The sequence below is a fragment of the Conger conger genome, chromosome 15, assembly GCF_963514075.1.
Source record: "Conger conger chromosome 15, fConCon1.1, whole genome shotgun sequence".
NCBI classification, from domain to species: Eukaryota; Metazoa; Chordata; class Actinopteri; order Anguilliformes; family Congridae; genus Conger; species Conger conger.
This window is the reverse complement of record NC_083774.1, coordinates 16,229,534-16,251,616: the sequence shown is the minus strand read 5'-3', so window position 1 is coordinate 16,251,616 and position 22,083 is coordinate 16,229,534. Positions and strand designations below refer to the sequence as shown.

At 47.5% G+C, this 22,083-nt stretch overlaps 1 protein-coding gene across 2 annotated transcripts in view; it reads right to left on the bottom strand.

Annotated features, from left to right (window-relative positions):
- The window catches only part of LOC133111144 (dmX-like protein 2), a 49,598-nt gene extending 29,678 nt beyond the window's left edge, over positions 1–19,920 (bottom strand). For both annotated transcript variants that reach the window (XM_061221291.1, XM_061221292.1), the window contains exons 1-18: positions 19,529–19,920; positions 14,784–14,909; positions 14,072–14,143; positions 13,658–13,736; positions 13,029–13,173; positions 11,751–11,817; positions 10,180–10,352; positions 9,706–9,883; positions 9,297–9,471; positions 8,688–8,894; positions 7,808–8,070; positions 6,629–7,343; positions 6,074–6,195; positions 5,883–5,972; positions 5,305–5,395; positions 4,663–4,782; positions 3,557–3,787; positions 1,305–2,978 (exon numbers count right to left, since the gene is read on the bottom strand). In XM_061221291.1, the coding sequence (XP_061077275.1) occupies positions 1,305–2,978; positions 3,557–3,787; positions 4,663–4,782; positions 5,305–5,395; positions 5,883–5,972; positions 6,074–6,195; positions 6,629–7,343; positions 7,808–8,070; positions 8,688–8,894; positions 9,297–9,471; positions 9,706–9,883; positions 10,180–10,352; positions 11,751–11,817; positions 13,029–13,173; positions 13,658–13,736; positions 14,072–14,143; positions 14,784–14,909; positions 19,529–19,615 (4,615 nt within the window). In that variant the 5' untranslated portion in view covers positions 19,616–19,920. The remainder of the gene's footprint in view (positions 1–1,304; positions 2,979–3,556; positions 3,788–4,662; positions 4,783–5,304; positions 5,396–5,882; positions 5,973–6,073; positions 6,196–6,628; positions 7,344–7,807; positions 8,071–8,687; positions 8,895–9,296; positions 9,472–9,705; positions 9,884–10,179; positions 10,353–11,750; positions 11,818–13,028; positions 13,174–13,657; positions 13,737–14,071; positions 14,144–14,783; positions 14,910–19,528) is intronic.
- Between the last annotated feature and the right edge of the window lie 2,163 nt (positions 19,921–22,083).

Sequence of the window (22,083 nt, the reverse complement as noted above, 5' to 3'; positions counted from 1 at the left end):
TCACAGGTTCTGATTCACCAGGCTATACAAATGAGGGTAATAGCGGTGTAAAATCTACTGTTTGTGGCATTCATCATACACACACAGAAGAGCACAGAACTATCTGACAAAGACACTGCAAAGGATGTTGAAATTAATTACACCAAAAGGCGGAAGTATCTGAGAGGTGACGGAAACGTGTGTAGTGTGACCAATGCTACTGGAACAGGGTTAAATTAATTTTGTTCTCTTTTTAACTCCAAAAGATAAGTTCAACTGCTCCTCTGTTCAACAAATTCAAAAAAAAGGAACTGCAAATTTCCGCCAATAGCTCTACACGATCGCTATCTATCTGTGTAGACGCGGACGTGCCTGTGGCCTGTATAGCCTACAATGATACACTTGTGTGAGGGACTACAGGGTGCAGGTATTCTAGGTTGTCTGTCTGTTAGGACTCTAAACTGCTAAGTGCGCAGTGGTGTGAGTCAAGAGGATGCAGGTTCAAATTAATACAATTTATTCAACAATGAGCAGTGCGGAAATATAATTATGTGGAAAGGTGCAATATGAATGGCTATACGCAAAAGGTGTGCAGGAGGTCGTATTATCGAGTCTCCCCGAACCATTCCACGTTCCCTTCTATATACCCAGGGTTTACAGGAAAGCAACAAATCATCAAATAAAGAGTCAAGACGGTGGTAACAACATCCTGCTGATGTTATCTCTGTATGCCAAACAAACCTGGTTAACCTTTGTAACACAGCTGCATGCTGACTCACAGGTAACTTGCATTACCTGTGGTTTATTTCCAAATGCTGTTTCAAAATCTTTATTCAGCAACCAACATGCACCACCAATGACACCAAACTATTTCCCACAACATTAGCTATCTAAAGACACCAAACACTGTATGTGGAAAAACCCATGGTTTATACAGCACTATTTCAACTCATCGGTTCTGGGAGCCTTCCACTGAGGTGGCAGAATTGCGCAATGATGGGAGTAATAGTCCTGTATTGACGAGCACTGTCTTTTCATCAAACCTTGCTGACCCTGTGTCAACACGGTCAACACAGTCTGTTTCCTTTTGGGGGTCTGCAGAGAGGCACACTTATGTAAAATGCCCAACACATTTTAGAAGTCAGGAGATGGTTGCAAACATGTAAATGGAAAAAAAACCCCGAAAGATACCATTTTTCACTATTAGGCCAATAATGAAGAATAATACAAAAAATTGCTTCAACACACAGTGAGGCAAGTGGTTTGGTAGGCAAGGAAAATGCACACACTCAGACACTCAGACCCAGTGACGCCCGCACACTCACCAGTGTACTGTTTGTCCGTGGAGCCGCTGACCTCTGATCCGGTGGTTGCCACGGTATCGGCCAGCGCCACCAGGAACATCTGCTCCAGCCTGGTGAGGCCGGGCAGGCTGGAGTGCATCAGGTGGCTGGACAGCACGCGGGCGTGCTCAGGGCCGAAGTACGTGGGCCCGTACTGCGACAGGTCGATCACCCGCGACCTCCGCTCCTTCTTCTCCTCGGCGAAGCTGACGAAGTCGTCGGTGCTGACGGCGGGCACCTGGAACAGGTCCGCGTACTGGTCGCCGGGCGCGGCCCGGGCCTCGCCCCCCCGCGGGGCGCCCTTCCCCGCGCCCTTCCCGGCCTCGTCCGGGGGCTTGTAGGAGGCGTCGTCGTCGGCGGAGAGCAGGGCGTACAGCGGCAGCGGGGGGATGGAGTTGATCTCGGTGTAGTCGCGGCCGCCGTCGCGCCCCGCCAGCACGGCGTCCCGGGCCGTGCTCCCGCTCACGCTGATGGTGCGGGACATGTGCCGCCGGGCCCCGCCCTCCCCCGCCTCCACGTCCCGCACCACCGCCACCTCCCCGGCGATGCACTTCACCAGGTGGGCCAGGATGGCCTTGGCCCGCCGCACCTTGCCCAGGTCCATCAGCTCCAGCAGCTGGGTGGGGTGGTACTGCGGCAGGGTGGGGGAGAGCGAGTGCGCCGCCTCGAACAGGCTCCCGTCCTGGCTGACGGCCGGCGCCCTCAGGGCGTCCTCCCCCGCCTCCAGGATGCTCTTGGACCTGGGCCGGGGCTCCGCGTCCGCGTCTTGCGCCGTGACGTTTTCCGACGAGGACAGGCTGTCGCTCTCCGCCTCCCCGGGCCTCCTGTCCCGCCCCCACTGGGCGTACACCTGCATCTCGCAGTCCATGCCCACCACCAGGATCCCATCCCGCACCCAGGACAGGGACACGGGCAGGGAGGGGGTCCCGTCCACCGAGGACGCCAGGTCCACGGCCCTCAGCAGGACCCAGCGGGACCGGATCCCCTGCTTCACGCTGCCCCCCAGGGGCAGGGTCACCACGGCCGCGCCCTCCCCCCCGCCCGTCTGCTCCCCCACCACGCCCGAAACCCGCCCGTACATCAGCACGCTGGAGCCCACGCCCACCGTCAGGATGTGGGACCCGTCCTCCTTGGACAGCCAGTCCAGGTGGACAAAGTGCTTCCGGCTCCCGCCCCCCCCATACAGCAGGTCCAGCTTGCTGTAGACCACCAGGTTACTGTCCACGCTGACGCGGGGGTCCAGGGCGCCCCCGTCCGACCCCCCGACTAAGTCGTCCAGGTGGATGGTCTGCTCCAGCACCCACTCGGAACCCCCGGTAGACTCGCACTCATAGATGGAGACGTGCATGGAGAACTCCCGCCTCGCCTTAGCCAGCGTGTGTCCGCCGTCTCCCGGCAACGGCTGTTTGAAGGACACGGCCAGGCGGCCGGTGTAGGAGCAGCTGACGGCCACCGGGCGGCCGGGCACGCTCACAGTGCTGTCGCTGTCACGCTCCTCATTCATCAGCGCCCAGGGCTCCCAGCGGTACGCCCGGGCCCCGTCCCCACCCGCCTCCACCCCGCAGCGCCAGAATCGCACGCGCCCGTCCGAGCACGTGGTCACCACCAGGTACGGAGCCAGGCTCACCGGGTAGATTGAGGAGGAGCTCAAATGCCCTGCAAGACACATTCCGAAAAATGAGCACAAATACTACATCCTGTTCACACCTATGACAACAGTACAAGTTCCTTACTAGATTCCCATATGGCAGACTCATCTTTAGAGATTAAGTTGCGGTGGAAAAGACCATCTGCTAAGCGACTGAAATGATGTATCTAAAACAGTGGTGTCGACTCTTATCCAAACAGGGCGCAGGTTTTTGTTTTTGGCCAGCACTCAAGATACCTCATTCGACAAGGTTGGTAAATAGTACTTCCCTGGGCTAAAACAAACACCTGCACCCAGATAAGCCTTTTTTAGATGAGATTGGACACCCCTGATATAAAAAACCCATCTGCAGAGGGGTGTGGCCTGTGTCCTACCTGCAGAAGAACACAGTGTTTGAACCACCTGAGTGGCGTACAGAGGGGTGTGAGTTAAGGCGTGGGGCGTACCTGCAGAGGGGTGTGAGTTAAGGCGTGGGGCGTACCTGCAGAGGGTTGTGAGTTAAGGCGTGGGGTGTACCTGCAGAGGGGTGTGAGTTAAGGCGTGGGGCGTACCTGCAGAGGGGTGTGAGTTAAGGCGTGGGGCATACCTGCAGAGGGTGTGGCGCGGATGACCTCCACCCCAGCGGGCAGCTCCAGGCGCTGGCTGTACACCAGCTGGGAGCTGAGGATGAGCTTGCTGGCGGACTGCAGGTGGGCGGAGGAGGAGGAGTGGGGGAGGGGGCTCTGTCCAGGGGAGGCATCCGGAGAGGAGTCAGCGGCGTCCTGCTGCAGCGGCACCACCAGCTGGTTCTGAAACAGCTGCTCCGCGAAACCTCCATCTACAACCCCGGAAACCAGCGGCTGCTATCAGTCTCTCAACCACACACCAAGCGGTAATGATAAAATGGCATACCAAACACTTTTCCTGGGGCTATGTTTTTAAGAGAATCCCGTTAACCCTATTATGTTAAGAGTTTATGACCGCTTTTATGTTTGTGGTCAAATTGGCCCCAACAGTTCAATTAAACACAACATTTTGAGACTTTGTGTGTCACCTTCTTATTGTCGCCCAATTGACTTAAATGGTAAATGGACTGCAGTTATATTGTGCTTTCATCCAAAGCACTTTCCAATTATCACCACACAGACAAACCCGCACGCACGCACGCACGCACGCACACATTCACACCAATCAGCTTGTCAAGGGGGTTACGTGTTTTGCTCTGGGGGTTAAGAGTTAATTGCAGGTTAATTGTTTTGCTCAGGGACACTCTTGACACACCCAGGGCAGGGGATCGAACCAGCAACTCTTCAACCGCCAGACAAACACTCTTACCTCCTCCGCTAATGTCGCCCCCACTTAGAGATACAGACCTTTGCAAGACTGTAGAGGAACACTACCAACATGAGTCAGGGCTCTTATGAAGTCGCTCTGGGCTTCCCCATATAAAGAAGGAGGCATTTTACTGAGAAAAGATAATTACTGTGCTCATGGTACAGTGGCAGATAACCACACCCACATTCAGCCCTGCAGGCCCAAGCCCTCCTCCTTCACCACTGTGGCAACCTGTCTGCTCCACATTACCTACTGTTGACAGTACATTACAGTTTGTGCAATATACAATAACGCAAGATCTTTTTTGTTGTTTTACTTCTGCGTGTGTTAAATTAATGTAGTGAGATGGTAAGTTGACATTCGAACATTTGTACTGACCCATGCAGGCCTGGACTGACTGTAAGTGCAAATGCCACATCTGTAGCGTGGTGCTGCAGTCTCCATCCTTCTCCATCACCACCAGGAAGAACTTTTCTGAGAAAGGTGGAGGGTAGTACCCTGTGGAAAAATGAGAATTCTTTTTATTATCATAAACTCAGTCTGGCATCAAGAAACACTTCAAGAAAAACACACTGAAAACCGACAAAGTTTTGATTTCATTTCAACAAGTTATAGCTGTGCTGTATCACACTAATACACAAAGAATGTTTATGTCAAAATGTCATAATTCAAGTATAGATTCAGGGTAATACAATTCCAAACTGATTACAGTAGGTACATGATATAATGCTCATAAATAAGTATTCAGTAACCCTTCAAAAGTCCCCCAAGTACTATTAATCTTTGAAAACATTATAAAATGGCACTTCTGTTATGCACCTGAGAGCCGGATGATGTCAGACATGTTTCTCTGATTAATGGTGGCACTAAAAAGCTGAAATGTAGGTGCTACACAGCAAACTCACTCTATTCAACACCAAAGCGCCCTTTGTAGGTGTGAGGAAAAGTAATGAATGAATAACCCTTGAGCAGTGGCCAGATAAATCACTGTGGAAGCTCACATACTCAAGAGGGGCCTACCCTGGTCGCAGTCTGGAGGAGCCTCAGGGGGTCTGTACCCCAAAATGAAGTCCTCCTGGAAGACGTGGAGCAACTGGGTGTTGGACCCACACTGGGGAAAATGGGAGGAGAGACACAGAGTAAGCACAGACTCAGCGGTGATCTATAGCACTGAGAACATTACATTACATTATATTACATTACATTACTGCCATTTAGCAGATGCTATTATACAGAGTGACATACACAGCATTTCACATAGTATCCATTTATACAGCTGGATAGACTGAAGCAATTCAGGTTAAGAACCTTGCAGTTTACTCTCTGGGTATTCAGAATTATTTGAAACATTCTACCCCCTTTAGTCACCAGTAAAATAATTCCAACAGATAGCTCACAATGACAAAAAACATCAGTACGAACACATTTTTTTTTTCATACAGCTGTAAGTTTTCTTTTGGAGCGTGTTTTGTTCATACCTAGGGTAGTGTTTTAAATTCTACCAGCACGTAAAGAGTTAAACTCCCAGTTATCTGGCCCAGGTAAGACGCACAGTGCATCCATGTTAAATGTTAAGTGTGTGTGAGATCCACGCTCACCTGCTCTGTAATGATGTCCAGCTCGATGATGCAGCCAGGCCTGGCAGTAGACTGCTGGCTGACGATGCTGAAAACCTTGCCCACCAGTTTCTGCCCAAAGTAGCAGGTGCACAATCAATCTCTGTGACCTCCATTACCCTCTCATCAAACACCGACACGAAGAGGCCAGTTGAAGAGGCCTGGCTGCTTACCGAGGTCTCTGGGTCCGACAGTTCATCTAGAAGTTTCCGGGCATCGACCACCGCCTGGTACAGCCGCAGGTGCTTCCCGTCAGACGCCACAAAGCAGGCGCTCGCCGAATTACAGTATGAACCTGAGCAGAACATTACAACAACTCACGAACACAGTATTACTTCTCTTTTCCACACTAAAATGACACTGTAAACGGCAACTGAAAGGCAGTGAGCGTTGTTATTGTAAAGGCTTGGTATTACGATGGATGTATGCACGCATACATACATACACACATTAACACATACATAATGAAAACACAATTAAGCAAATAACAGACTGGCATTACACTCAGGGAAAGCATTTGATTGAGCATACACAAAACCATATGAGCTCTCTGTGTTATTAAGATAACTTTTCTAGCTGCCTTTCACTACCATGACAATACGGTCATTGCTATTATTACGGCGATCATTGGCATGTCATATTATGTGTCATATTAATCCTGCTGAAAACTACTGTCAGTATCAGTGTAATAGTAATGGCCGAGTCCTGCTCTAAGCCCTGTCCCTCACCTAGGACTGAGCTGGGGATGAGCGTGGGCAGCCAGGCCACGTTGGAGAAGGCGGAGGTGTGCAGGGAGTTGATGCGGGCGAGCTCCGACACCCCCCCGGTGCAGGACAGCGGGCCGATGTGGTCCACCCGCCACAGGATCATCTCGCTGTAGATGGCGTTGGGGTCGTGGAAGGTACGTGTGGCGACGTTCTTCAGCTCCACCTGGGACGCCCCCCTCTGCGGCGTGCCCGGCCCCGGCCCCGGCTCCTCCTCCTCCCCCGCCTCCGCCCCACCCTCCTTGCGGCCGGACGGGGTCAGCAGGGAGTTGTGGTGTGAGGACGTGAGCAGGAGAGGCAGCACGGTGTGGCAGGCCAGGTCGTTCAGGTGGAAGCGGTGTCCGCAGTAGCGGAACTTATGCGAGACGGTCAGCACGGTGGAGAAGGCCGACTTCTCGGCGAAGGTGACGGCCCATTGGTTGAGGGAGCCGTCCACGTGCTTGGACACCATCATGACGGCGGGGCCGATGAGGGCGGCCAGCGAGTGGCCCCCGGCCTGGCCCCCCAGCCCCCTGGAGCCCGAGGCGCTCTGGGGCAGGCGCTGGGCCTTCCGCCTCCGCTCCAGCGCAGAGCTGGACTCCCGCTCGGTGAACGTGCAGGCGTACATCATGATGTTCTTGCTCAGGGAGTTAGCATCGCCCGCGGGGAACGCCACAGGGATCTGTGAGGAGAAGGACACCTGCAGGAAACAGGAAGAGCAATATCAGCCGTTAACAATATCAGCCGTCCACCCATACGAAACAATACACACTTGTAACAGTGGTCAGTGGGAATCAATATTATAAATATACAGTGCAATCTGTAAGTATTTGGACAGTGAGTTTTCGCAATTTTTTGTAGTCGAGGCAATAAATACAACCTACACTATATGGTTAATGTGCAGACTTTTAGCTTTAATTTGAGGGTTTTTACATCCATATTGGGTGAACAGTGTAGGAATTGTAGCCATTATTACAGATTGTCACTGTCCAAATACTTACGGACTGCACTGTATTATCTGTATTTATAGGGCCAGTAGTCCGAGGAGAATAAAATATCTAAAACCACCTGCATTAATGGGACCACAGGAAGTGAATGCTGATAATACACAGTAAGTACACACTTTTGTGTGCATGTAAAAGCCAAACAGCGGAGCTAGCGTACCTGGACTTGTCTGAATATTCCCGGGATGTACTCATCCAGGTACTTCACATGCCACACCAGGAAGGAGCCGTCCATTGGGTGGATGGTGAAGAGCATGTCTGGGCTCTTGTTCCACTCCAGGGTGAGCGCCTCCAACTTCCTGTCCAGCAGCATTGTGGGTAATGGCGAGCTGCCGCTGGAGCCGGGGGAGGAGGCCTTGGTGCTACCCTCAGGATCTCCATCCTCCTGCTCCGAAGAGCCTCTGTCTGACATCTCATCCAGATCTGGAGCAGGGAGAGAGAGGCCCACAAAGACTACTGTCAGCTTACAGACATTTACATTACATTACATTATTGGCATTTGGCAGACGCTCTTATCCAGAGCGATGTACAGTTGCTCCCCTGGAGCAATGCAGGATTAAGGCCCTTGCTCAAGGGCCCAATGGCTGTGCGGATCTTATTGTGGCTAGACCGGGATTAGAACCACCGACCTTGCGGGTCCCAGTCATTTACCTTAATCACTACACTACAAGCCGCTACAGGCTGCCCTTCACATTAGAGAACATTAAAGGCTTTGTATATTTTAAAATGTAAAATAGAGACTCTATCTGTTGAAACTGTAAGCAAATATTTACGGTTTTAAGTGTTCTTCAGAAAGCACAGAGACACATGAGGTCGCTACATGAGAAAATATAACACCACCCATGAAAGGGTCATTTGGACGTGGTACCTGTTTAGAGGAGAGTCAAACAAAAACAACTCCCAAAATAATCAAGCTCCACTTTAACACGAAAGATATGAAAGAGTGCCATTATAATATTGAACATTATTATAAATGTTAAAATAGTGAGGAATGTCTCATAGACGTTGATAACAGCAGTAAACGCCAGTGCTGAAGGTACCCAGGTCAAACTTGGCCTGCGACCCATCTTGGTCCAGGCCGTCGCTGCCGGACTCCAGGTGGGTCTCGGACAGCCTGCGCAGCTGCTGCATGAACAGGTCCATGGAGATGGTGAAGCTCAGGTCCTTGTTGTTCAGCCAGTGCACCACGAACCCACCGCTGGCCTCGTCCGCCAGGAACGACGTCCCCGACAAGACCGAGGGGATATCTGGGAGGCACAGAGAGCAGAGAGGAGGACTTCAGGAGAGGGCAGACGAGCCAAGTGGAGAGACATGTCCCACGAGATATACCCGGGTTGAGATTAGATATATACCTACCTGTACTGAGATTAGAGATATACCTGTACTGAGATTACAGATATACCTGCATTGAGATTGAGGTATACCAACTGAGATTAGAGAAATACCTGTACCAAGATTGTGATTTACCTCTACTGAGATTGAGATGTGCCCGTATTTGAGTTTACCTGTGTTGGGGATGAGATGCACCTGTGTTGGGGTTGAGATGACGTGCCTGTACCTGTGTTGGGGTTGAGATGATGTGCCTGTGTTGGGGTTGAGATGATGTGCCTGTGTTGGGGTTGAGATGACGTGCCTGTGCTGGTGTGTACCTGTGTTGGGGTTGATGCTGGCGGAGATGTGGAAGTGGCAGAGGGCGTTGGCGTGGTGGGAGATGTGGCGGTGGACCTCGTGGGACCCCAGCTGGCTGGGCAGGAGCTCGGTGTGGGCGGCCAGGGCAGAGGAGCGTCTCCGGCCCCGACGCAGGTGCTTCAGGTGGTGGATGGACTGAGGGAGGAGCAGAGAGTTACAGAGCAGCAGCTCAGAATGAAGAGTTACTGAGCAGCATGTTCGTGGGAGGAGTGGGCTGATGCGACGGAGTGGGTTTGTGGGAGGAGTATGTCAGTCTGCTTGGGTCAGACATGCACCGACATGTACTGTAGATTAAATTCCACAGCGGATATGAAGCAGCATGTGTGGTATTGTGTGACCTGTGCTTGGAGCAGCAGGTAATGCTGGTACCTCCAGAGCGTGCTGGATCTTGTCCTTCTGCCCCCCTGGGTGGGGCAGGCTGGTGCTGCTGCTGCTGCCCTCTGAGATCTGCCCCCCCAGCAGGCTGTCCTCAGGCAGCAGGGTCTCAGACCACAGCCTGCAGATCCCATCCAGGCAGGAGGTGAGCAGCACGTTACACACCGAGCCCCTGCACAGATACACACACATACATACATACATACACACACACACATACACACACACACACAAACACAGACAAGAAACACAGAACTTGTGTTATATAATATAAACAGATGCACAGTGTAGGAAACAGTGCATCTCGTTGCTAAGAAAATACAGCAAACCCTAAATCTCCAGGCAATTTCCTTGGAAATGCAATCAGCATATCAACATGAATAACATTGCCACATCCTGTGTAGCCAAATTGAGTAACATGTAAAGAGAGCCGTATTTGAGGTGAAAGGGTGAAGACGTAAAGCTCACTTGGGCATGTACTTGCTGGTCCTCCTCCAGGAGAAGCCGGTGACAGCGCGGGGATGCGCCAGGTACACGAAGGAGAAGTGGACGGGCGTGGCCCTCTTCTCGAGCAGCTCTGGGATCACCACCGCAGACTTCCACCCCGTGGTGGGGTACCACACCTTCAGCAGGCAGTCGTCCTGGGACCGCACAGGCACAGGGTCACACCCACACCCTCCGAGACACCCAAAACTACAGCCTTCCCACAATGCACCTGGACGCATGACAGCTCGTTCAACAGAAGGATGGTGGTGAATGCACCCTCACCATTTCTACAAAGCAGACATCAGTGAAAAATACCCTGATGATGAATGTTATTGACATCCATATTATTATCATTATTATTATTATTGTTGTGGTTTATGTATACCTCTGGATATCTGCAGATCTAACTCAATTATAATTATTTAGGTACAAAAATCATTATTAATATTTTTTTCATAGCATATAATTATTCCACAATCAAGGTGCTTCTCATTGGCCTCCACTGGCTTCCCATTGCCGCACGCATCCGTTTCAAGGCCCTAGTGTTGTCAGGCTGCTAAGGGGACTGCCCCACCTTACATACAATCCCTGATCACTCCCTACTCCCCAGCTAGACCACTCCGGTCTGCCAGCTCTGGTCGCCTTACGGTTCCCTCTCTACGTGCACCTGGCGGTCGAGCTGCACGTTCACGCCTGTTTTCCGTTCTGGTTCCTCAGTGGTGGAATGACCTGCCTACCACTGTCAGAACAGCAGAATCCCTCCCCATATTTCGACGCAGACTCAAAACCCACCTTTTCAAACTCTACCTTAGTCCTCCCTCCTGATTTCCCCTGCTCCTCCTTTCTGATATCCCTATCCTTGTCTAACCCCCCCCCAAAAAATAAAAAAAAATAAAAATGCACTTCTGATGACAACTATGTTTAGAACAGCATTTCCTGTGTATTTTGCTAGTTTCTGGATGTAATGCTCTGACTTATGGTAGAACCTATGCACTTGTAAGTCGCTTTGGATTAAAAGCGTCTGCCAAATGACTAAAATGTAAGGTGGTGCTTGTTCAAGAGTACACTGCTGTGCCCGCCTGATTGGGGCCTGAAACCTGGCTGCTTGCCCGGTCCCCTAACCCCCCCCCCCCCATGCTGCCACCCAAATATTCCCTCATGTACACACACAATGGATCACATGACTTCCTTCCTTCCCAGTAAGCAAAAGCTTCAAACCCTAGAGGGGTGGAAATCTACGTTAAGAGACTTCTGACATAACCCTAGCCCCAATACAGCTCAGATTGTACCGAGATATAGCCAGGCTACGTCCCAGTTGGCTAAAAACTATTCATCTAAACGACTTTTCACAACAAAAATCGTCGCTGGGTTCCAACGACTTTGTGACTTTCCTCTCAGGATAACTTCACAATGTTAACTGTACTGTATGTCACTGGCTGCTTTGATGCAGCAATGGTGTAATAGGAACATGCCCTGAGAAAATCTATTTCTATGGTAAAGGGGAAATTAGCTTAAAAACAGGAAACACAATTTCCCATATGGTAAAACTGTACCTTCCCCGCGGTTGCGAAATACTCCCCGTCAGGCGACCACTTCATCACATGCACAGGCACGGCGGTCCTGGAAGAAGCACAGAGAGACGTCAAACTCCACACAAACACCCACAGCACCATCTGCGGCAAAACTGGTGGGAGATAGCGCTGGAAAGTACAGGCTTATCAATTCCTCCTTTTTTCACCGTAGCAGATGTGTGCTGTTTACTGTTCTGTGGTTAAAGATGCTGTATACCAAATTAAACCTATTTTACAGTAAGGACATGGGAAAGACCACAGGAAAGATCACAGGAAGCACAGGTATGTGTCTGGGTATCCGGGAGGGAGGGGGGGGGGTGCATGTGTTTCAACTCTCTTTAGTGACAGTCTCAATTTGCTGGGGAAGGAAATGAATGTGGCACACAGAGATGGAAAATCTGTACATTGGGTACAGTTAATAAAAGCCCTCCAGGACCAGGGTGGAGTAGACTTGCAGGACTATGGCACTCCAGGACCAGGGTGGAGTACACTTGCAGGACTATGGCCCTCTAGTAGAAGGGTGGAGTAGACTTGAAAGGAATATTTTGAAATGTCTTGTGAATTCCACGGGAACCAGTGTGAGTCAGAGTTCCTCCACGTGAGTGCAGAATCAGCTGATGCTGACCACTTTATTACGGCACTGTTTGGCCGCTGTGCCTCCAACAAAAGGTTTCAGTTTGTATCAGGCATTAACTGTCACTGTGGCAACAGTCACACAGACCAGGCCTGGCCTGCTCTGTCAACAATCCATATACAGGAAGCAATGACTGTACCAACAACATGGAGTGGCATGCCAGATATCCATTCTGTGTGTGTGTGAGCACGCATGTGTGTACGCCGGTGCGTGCGTGTGTGTGTGTGTGTGTGTGATGGAATGTGTGTGCAGCACTGAGTGTGTCTGTGTGATGAAATGTGTGTACAGGAGTGTGTGTGTGTGTGTGTGTGTGCGTGCATGTGTGTAGACCCGGGCGTGTGTGTGTGTGTGTGTGTGTGTGTGCGCAGGAGTGAGTGTGTGTGTGCGCGCAGGAGTGAGTGTGTGTGTGGGTGTGTGTGTGTGTGTGTGCAGGAGTGAGTGAGTGTGTGTGTGTGTGCAGGAGTGAGTGTGTGTGTGGGTGTGTGTGCGCGCGCAGGAGTGAGTGTGTGTGTGGGTGTGTGTGTGTGTGTGTGCGCAGGAGTGAGTGAGTGTGTGTGTGTGTGTGTGTGTGTGTGCAGGAGTGAGTGTGTGAATCTAAACTGGGACCTTGTTAACCAGGCACTCACTTGCATTGCCAGACGCACTTCCAGTCGTTTAAGGCAGGGTGGAGTTTCTCTTCACCAGTCTGACCCTCCTCTTCCTCCACCAGTATGTCACCGGAGGGCGGGGCCCACAGCTGCAGCTGCTCTGTCGCTGCGAGTATCCGGTTACCTGTGTGTGTGTGTGTGTGTGTGTGTGTGGGGCAGAAACCAGAACAGAAATGCTTTTCCTTGTTACTATGGAGTACCCATGTTACACGTTGGAGTAAGTGCTATTAACTCATGCCCTACGAAAGCAGCAGGATGTGAAACTAAAGGAAACAGCTGATGTATCAGGGAAATGACGGTTAGCTGGTGGTTCATACATTGTAGACAGACTGCTGGTTTGCTTTCACTGGCAAAAGTAGCTATGATTAGGAAGATTTTTCAAAATTTCAACCTAACAGAAACCAAAATTCTTACATTTGTGTTTTAAAAAAAGGATGAAGCACACTACCATTAAGCTGAATTACAGTCCTAAAACCTTATAGGTGATGAAAACCACTAATAAATGGCTATGAACAATTCCACCAAATTATACAGGCACACATAGGCATTTTCCCACAAGTTTGAAAGAGGAGAGAAGTGCTGTAAATGTGCGGGTCGTGTGGGGATACCTTGCGGATCCCAGGCCAGATTGTATGTCACATCGCTGAGGAAAAACTGGCCTGTCTTGTGCCACTGGTAATTCAGCTGCTGTGAGGGTGAGACAAAGAGACAGGGAAGCATTGCATGCTTATTCATTTAACAATATCCAGCAGAACTATTTCAGGAATGTGCTACGAATAAACATCAAGTTTGCCTTCAGGATGGTGGGTCACTCTAGGTAAGCAACGCTCTAAGCTGTTACACTCCTTGTCATGATATGCCACATACTGGATTTCATCTCCAATTGTACATAATGAATATTACAAAACTTAAACAGACATCACTGTATAGAAATAAAATCATATGGCAGAATGTATGGAAGTGAGTAAATAATTAACAGCAGGAAAGTACTCATCAGAAGAGTAAAGTAGACGATGACTCACATTGTGTCGTTTGTTTGTGTTGGTAGTGACAGGCTCAAAGATGCACACAGTGTTCCCATAGGAGGCAGCAATCTGGGAATAAATGAGTGACTGCACGTCAGAGTCCCACAGCACTGGTCATGTGCACTGAATAACACTAAGAACACTAACGTACACTCAGAGTACTAACTCACACAAAGAATACTAAGAACACTGACTCACAATAAGAATACTAACTCACACTAAGAACACTAACTCACACAAAGAGTACTAACTCACACTAAGAGTACTAATTAACACAAAGAACATTAACACTAAGAACACTAACTCACACTAAGAGTACTAAATTACACTAAGAACACTAACTCACACTAAGAGTACTAACTAACACTAAGAGAGCAGCAGTGCAACATCAAATAACAGTGGGGGGGGGGGGGGGGGGGGGGGGGGGTTTACAGGATTTATACATACATTCCTAATTAGACAGCATTTAGTTTAACAAATCAGTCTTGAACCAATACAGTTCCCATTGGACAGCCATGAGAGCTCATGTTACTGTAAATAAAGGCTTGTCTGGAAGATGAACACAGTACTATTTCTCTTCTCATGTCAATAGCAGTAGGTTCTCACTAAATGCTATGGTGAGGCCTGTAACAGCCCTGGACAGCAGTATGCAGTATATACATTAGGAGGCCCAGTACACACATGCTTTCTATATAAAAAGTACACATACCCTTCCCAACTGATGAGAACATGCCACACATCCCACTTGTATGTTGCCATGCTGGGCCCCAGGGATGATCTGAACGCACTCAAAATCACTGGAGAGGATGACAATATCACAGCCAGACCCGTATGCCTGAAAACAGGGAGAGATAGAAACGAAAGAAGAGGGGGGGATGAGTAGGAATCTCTGCTGTTTCAGTGGGGGTAGGGGGGGAAATAAAATCAAACAGGCTCAATCATCTCCCTCTCATAGGTGCATCCAACAGCTGTAGGGGTGAACACTTCCTGCAAACACCTTGCAGGATAGGGAAATAGGAATGATGTCATTTCCTGTGACATTCTGGATCAGTATGAACCTCACCCAAAGAGGTTAGCATCAGTGAACATACTGTACAAACTGCAGGCCATGACTTTGGTATTGTGACCCAGCAATGGAACTGTCAAGACTTCATGAACCCGCCAAACCCACAGGGGGAGACCTATCATAAATCGTCGCTCACTCCCCCATGCAAACCAATCAAAAGACATTGCACCTCCTTCCGACGCACTGTGACAGCTTTAAATCTGACGTGCTGATTACACACGACAGCCCCACCCACTCCTGGGATGTCCCACTCCACAAGCGTGATTGTGGTCCCATAACATGACCCCAGAGGAACCGCCACATCAACCAGATACACAACGACTGAGGTTGTGCAGAGGTTGTAAAAAAAAAAACAAAAGCCTCTGGTTATGTTTCTACAACAGGATATGGAGTGGAAGAGCAGTGCCCTGTGTGGGAATGAAAGTCGGAGGCCCGGGGCAGTGCCCCTGTGACAAGTGGTCGCTGCTCTTTCTGGGGTCACTAATGAACACTGACACGCGGTGCCGCACCTGGCAGCACACCTAGGCCGCGGAGCGTTGTTATGGTTACCGTTCCAGGGATGGTTTATTTAAAGGATTACAAGAGGCGCAGAGCCTCTGCAATACGCAATATTAACCACAACCTGTAAAGAATAATTATGGACTAAATCTCAGCCAATTCTCTTTCCGTATAAACAAAAAACAACCGCAAGAAGATTTCTAATGTACTACAGTCTGGTGACGAATATTAATTGTAACTATCACACCTTGTTTAGGCATTCCAAGAGGATATTCTTACCCAAAGTGACCCCCCCATTTGAACAAAAGGAGGGAGAAAAACACACATACCTGCATGTTTATATACCACACACACACACACACACACACACTCACACACACACATACACACTCACTCACACACACACACACACACACACTCACTCACACACACACACACACACACACACACACACACACACAGATCAACAGTTACAATAACTGAACCCTGCAAGGGATATAGTGATATCTGATCATCCTGGCTACAGCAAGAGCACTCTTTTGAGCTTAGTTCAAAGCTGAGGAACAGGAGCTGAGTGCATCACCAACCTGCCTTTTAGTCTCACAGCTTCAGCATTCAGCCTGCTGATCTGCATAAATCTGACAGATCACAGCTTCTCATTTGCATCAATTACATAACATCAGCTAATCTCCCTCTTCACTTGCCTTTCCCGAATGCATTTCTTACATAGAGGTCCTGAGGTAACCCTCAGTGAACTTACTGCTATGCACTATGTCGTATAGGACCGGGCATAAACACAGTGCACTATCAGTGACACATCTAGGCTTCACTCTTCTCAATTCAAACTGTTGAAATGGATAAAACATTTGCGAGATATGGAAATATTTACAAAATGACATGATTCAATAACCAGCTACACCATTAGTAAGTTAATAAACAACAATATGACTCATACCCATGTGTGCAAGCTTACTATTCATAAATAATACTATATGACATGTAGCCAATAATGACATACATACTACTGTATTCAAGTTGTCACATACAACTTCATTATGAGGAAAATAGCTAAATAACTAAAAAGCACACGCTGATATACTTCAGAACTGTGCACGTTTATTGCGTATATAATTATTTTTGTGAACAGAGGCACATGTCTAAAGCATTATAATTGAAGAAACGTAAATGTCACTGTCATGTCAGCTGCCATAGGAAAGCCTCCATTAAAGCATGTCCTTGACATAGAAATGTTCTTACTGTGACTAATTCAATCACACTGACATTCTTTCAGCTACAGTCCAAGCGTTCTGAAGTACATTCAAGCAGCGCAGGCTCTCATCACAGGAACAAAACATCTTGTCATCTCGCAAAAAGGGGAGCGTGCCCAAGGAAAAATGCAATTAAATGAATATAAAGAATTAGAACAGAAATTCACTTCAGAACAAAGTGAACCAATTAAACCCGATTGAGCCAAAGCTGAAAGGTTACGCATAGTGAGGACCTTTAACCCCGGCCACGCTGAATATGGACACACTCCCATTACAGCAAATGCTGTTCGATATTTAATGGAAGACAATTTTTTGTCTAAATGTGACTCTCTTTGTGTGATAAAATAAATCCCACGCACATTCCAGCTTCTAGTATTCAAGAACAGTCACCCCTGACAGCTACTAGTATGAGAAAAGAGTTCTAGAACACAGTCACCCCTAACAGTTTCTAGTATGTGTTCCAGAACACGGTCACATCTGACACTGTATACAGCAGTAATAAGAGAGAGTTAGCTACAGCCACTCTGGTAATGAGGCGTTCCAGAGCACATAGTCACCATTTCCCAGCTTTTGGGGGTGGCATCACGACAAGTGCTGCAGATAGAATATTCTTGGATTATGAACACCCCCAAAAAACCATAATATGCCAAATAAAACGTTCAATTTTTTATTTACAAAAGCAATATCCAAATCCGGTAATGTGACCAACTAATAGTGACGACGAACGGTAAATTAATCTGTGCAATGAATTATTCAGTTAAATAGACTATGGAACATTGGCGTTAAACGGCGACATCAGCTAACTTTACTCATAGCACTTATTTATCTCCAGACACCAGACCATATTCACTTCTGGCTTTGACACGTAAGCTTGAGGTCAAGGGTAAAACGTATAATGGCATGGTCTCTGTGTAACAAAATGATAATCAGCAAGCTATAAAACTACGCAGCACATCAAAAATAGCCTTTCTCTGCAAAGTACATATGCGTTCAGTGTGTGCACTGAAATCATACGGCCATGTTGACAGTGCATCGTAAATGATTCGGGCCATAGCTAAAACGGTTCACCACTGGCACGTGATCACTGCTAGCGTAAATAATAAGCAGTAGCCGTGAGTGCAGTGCAAGGAATATGGGGGAATTGAACGACCTTGGCGAAGATGTAAACCTATAGTTCAGACCACTAGACCGCTTACTCTAGCTCCTTTTGAACTGGGGCAGTTGGTGTATGGGTTCATTTTAGGTTTCCAATGTGTGGTAAAAGTCAAGTTTCTTGCTGAGCATCCTTTAACTGGTTCTTAGTTCCTCCGTTCACCGCACATCACGATACTGCCCTGTATTGCATAATCTTGGATCATGTCTCGCTCTATGCAGCAATGGCAGGAATAAAAATGCAAACAGTTTCTACTCAGCTTCCATTATGCAATGCAGAAGAAATATGTTCATGGTTCACGTTTCAATTTTATGTCTCAGGCTACATGTATTTTAGTGAGTCTTAATCTCTCGTTGTTCATACAAAAAAATATTTAGAATAAATCACGCATTTGTTTTGTGGCTGATATTCATTCGCGTCTGTGCTTAGACTACAAATGCATTCGACACTTTGACAACGTGACACGCATATTGAAAATATATTACTTAATATATTACTTATTTCAACTACCTGACGTTTCTGATACCTTTCTGCAAACACTAAGCCATGCAATGCTTTAACAAACATCTTGTCACGTTGTAGCCCATATTACTGTATCTCGCAGAGAGGTAAACTCTTAATTAGTAGCATAAAACAGGCCCATATGCGTTCTCCTAAATGTGTACATAGCTTACGGTTAATAAACAAAGCACAAAAAACAATAACAACAGCCGTATAAATCATCACGCTCGGTAGTCACTTTGTAGACAAAAAAAATTAAGTGCTGACTTGAGTAAACAAACACTAGTCTATGACCTCAGTGTGTTACACAAAAAAACACTTTGGGTTAGGGTACGCAGATAAAATCGTAGATACGACTTAAACAAGAGCATTCTAGTATGTGAATTATGGTGGCAAACACTCAAGCACACATGACTTGCTTCGGAACAATGTTCCAATATTTATGTTACTTTTCGGAAAACTAGGTTACATTCGATACAATTATGCGCTCCTCGGAGTCAGCAATAAATATAACCGAAAAAGCTTTAAATAAGCTACCCAATCATTTAGTGTATATCACGTTGTAATTGACACAGTTTATGCACTAATAGTCATTGCGATTATCTGTGGAGCGCACTGACGCCAAATGTTTGCGAACTCTAGCATTACCATACTGATGTGCGACTTCGCTAGTAGCCACATCTGTCAGAAATAGGAAATATGGGAGGGGTGAGTTCGGCAAATCATCGATTACACATTCACGTACATTTTCAATAAATGAGTCTAAATCGAAACTTAGGCTCCTTTCTAGTCAGGCAATGTAGGATATGCTCAGCTGTCACCCGGAATGGACGATGTCGAAAATGAAGATGCTGATGGAAATGTCTTAAGACTAGTCACCCCAAATACGCGGTATATCACTGTGCAGTTCCCGTTTCTTAATCTAGCCAAGCTACCCCATCGCTGCAAATATTAAAAGGAATACTTACAGTAAAAGGGATGTCGTTGACGCTTCCCACCGAATAGCAGCTGTCTCCGGGATTTACAGCTCCAGTCAGCACCTGGTGGAGATGCATCTTCCCTTTTACGAGAGACGGATCTTTAAATATTTACAACACATACGTTAATTTTGCTTGTCGATTTCTACATTTGTACTGCCATAGTTATCCCACCAGTCCTTCTCCGGCCTGTCAGTGCTTTTTTCCGCCTAAATCTTTCCCCCGGCTTTACTTTAGACTGACAGTGTTAAATACGGAACAGCTTGATCACGCGCTGTCCAGTTTCCTCGATGTAGCTGTTTAATTTTCTAGTCTCGGCACGGTGTCAACACGAATGGCCGAAATTACAACCCCTCGGTTTGTAAGGACTGGTTTCTGCAGCAGGCGCCCGCCAAGCGCGCTCACGCCATTCCCAGGCGAAGCTGCTCGTCACCGACATCCCTCAAGCATGGTGGAGCGCGCATGCCGCGATGACGATGCATACGTTCATTGATCACTGGACCTGCGGGGCTGCGAGTTTAAATGGTACTGGATTTAAGATCTGTCGCTAATATCAGGTATTCAGTGACTATGTGGGTAGTGCTTAGGGACTAAAAATATACGTGCTTGTTAGCCATTGCAGTGCACATTTTGACACGGTTTTAGGAAACGTTGTCAAGAGGGCTTTCACAGGGAATCCCCAACCCCCAAGACTAGGGGTACTTGGTGCATTCTGTCAGAAAAGCCTTAATGCTGTATGAATGACAATTGCAAGTGTCAGTGCCTAGAATTACAGTAATGAGCCAGAAGAAATAACTATGAATCAATGTGCCCGCACAGAATCATGGGTGACTCATTTCTAGTGGCATATTTATAATGGGGGTATGGTTTTTCCCCCCTCTTTTTGAGGGGGTCTGGGGACAGTAAAACAGCTTGTTTTTGTGAGTCCCCTGAAGAGGGCAGGCCTGGCTGAGGGTCAGGAGCCAGCAGAGGCCTGGAGCAGGAGCAGGGCATCGGTGCCTGTGAGCGAGTGACAGAGGACGCAGGGACGTCAGAAAGCCTGGACGGAAGGCCCAGCTGAAGGGCAGCTTGTCAGAGCCAATGTAACACAGTACACAGGGAACATCTGACCGGCCAGTGGATGGCTCCTCCTCTCTAGCTCTGCCCCCCCCCCCCCCCCCTCCCGAGATTTCTACCCATCTGGGAGTTTTTCTCACCACTGCCAGAGGGATTTTTCTCCCCACTGGGGAGGTTTTTATTGAACTCGCTATTTGGGGGTTCAGGTCTGGTGTTTGCCCTTATGTTACTCTGTAGAACATATTTCTGGCAGCCTTCTGTAAAAAGGGCCATTACAAATAAAATTTAATTGAACATCCAATGTGGTTGATTCAAATAAATGGACATAAACTGATTGATAATGGTAAAACCAGGAAACATTAAAAAGAAAAGATACTCTGTTGTGTACATGTGTGGTGGTCATGTGTGCTACAGTGCTTCCTGTATAGGCATGCCATTTCATCTTGAAAAATAATTTTATAGCTTTATATTTCCTTTGTTTTTGGAACATTAGAAAATTTTAATTGAAAATTAAAAGTTTTATGTAAACAGGCCCCAAAAAATATTTAAAAATGTAGGTTTTCCATTCAGAGATTTTGTAAAAATTTCAAAAGGGCAGACTAAAACAAACAAAAACTAATGCATTAGTCTACAAAGCACTTACTGCAATGACAACCCTGTTTAATTAGTGATCTTAAAGTGGAGAAATGAATTAGGGAGGCACTTTTACTGGAAAAAATGGAGTAAAAATAAGCATTTTGAGTACAACTAGGCATGTCCACACCTATCATACAAAAGCCCAAGTTCAGTTTTTAATGCATCTACTATTAAGTCATCAATGTATTTGTTTTTCATATATTTGGGAAGGTTATATTAGTCAAAATAGATTAGGTGAAATTTTAGAGCACTGACACACTGTGTACATATTGTCTGTCCTTCAGGGAAAAAAGATACACTTAAACTACTATGTATTATGCAGGACACAGGAATTATGGAATATATGGGCAATGAGAACACAGGGCTTCAGTTATACAGAGAGTAGAAATGCTTTATAGATTTTCTCATTTCATGGTTAGCTTTTTGCCTCAGGAGGTTTTCAACTGCTATCTATTCCCGACTGTTCTGCAATAAAACTGGTGATTTACAGATCTTGTCCAGAATTGTCATTTTAGTGTGAGGAATGAACAATAAACACAATAACTCTTCTGCAGCCTCTTGGAAGATCACAGATAGGTGTTTGTTCTTAAGCTGTACTTTTGTGCTGCCATTTAACAACAGGCTAGTATGGAAATATCTGCGCCAAATGGACTGCTGTCTCCTTAACCAGAGAAACCTCTTCCAGTTAAGGATTCGATATTTGGATATTTTCCAAGTGTCAATGAATGTGGAGAGTCCGCTGTTTATATGATGAACAACTTCATGCAGGGCCTTTTCCTTTGCGCTGGTGTAAACCCCTCCGCTTGCTCCCGGGAGAAATCACCTACAGCCGAAATGAGACGCGAGGCTTGCCA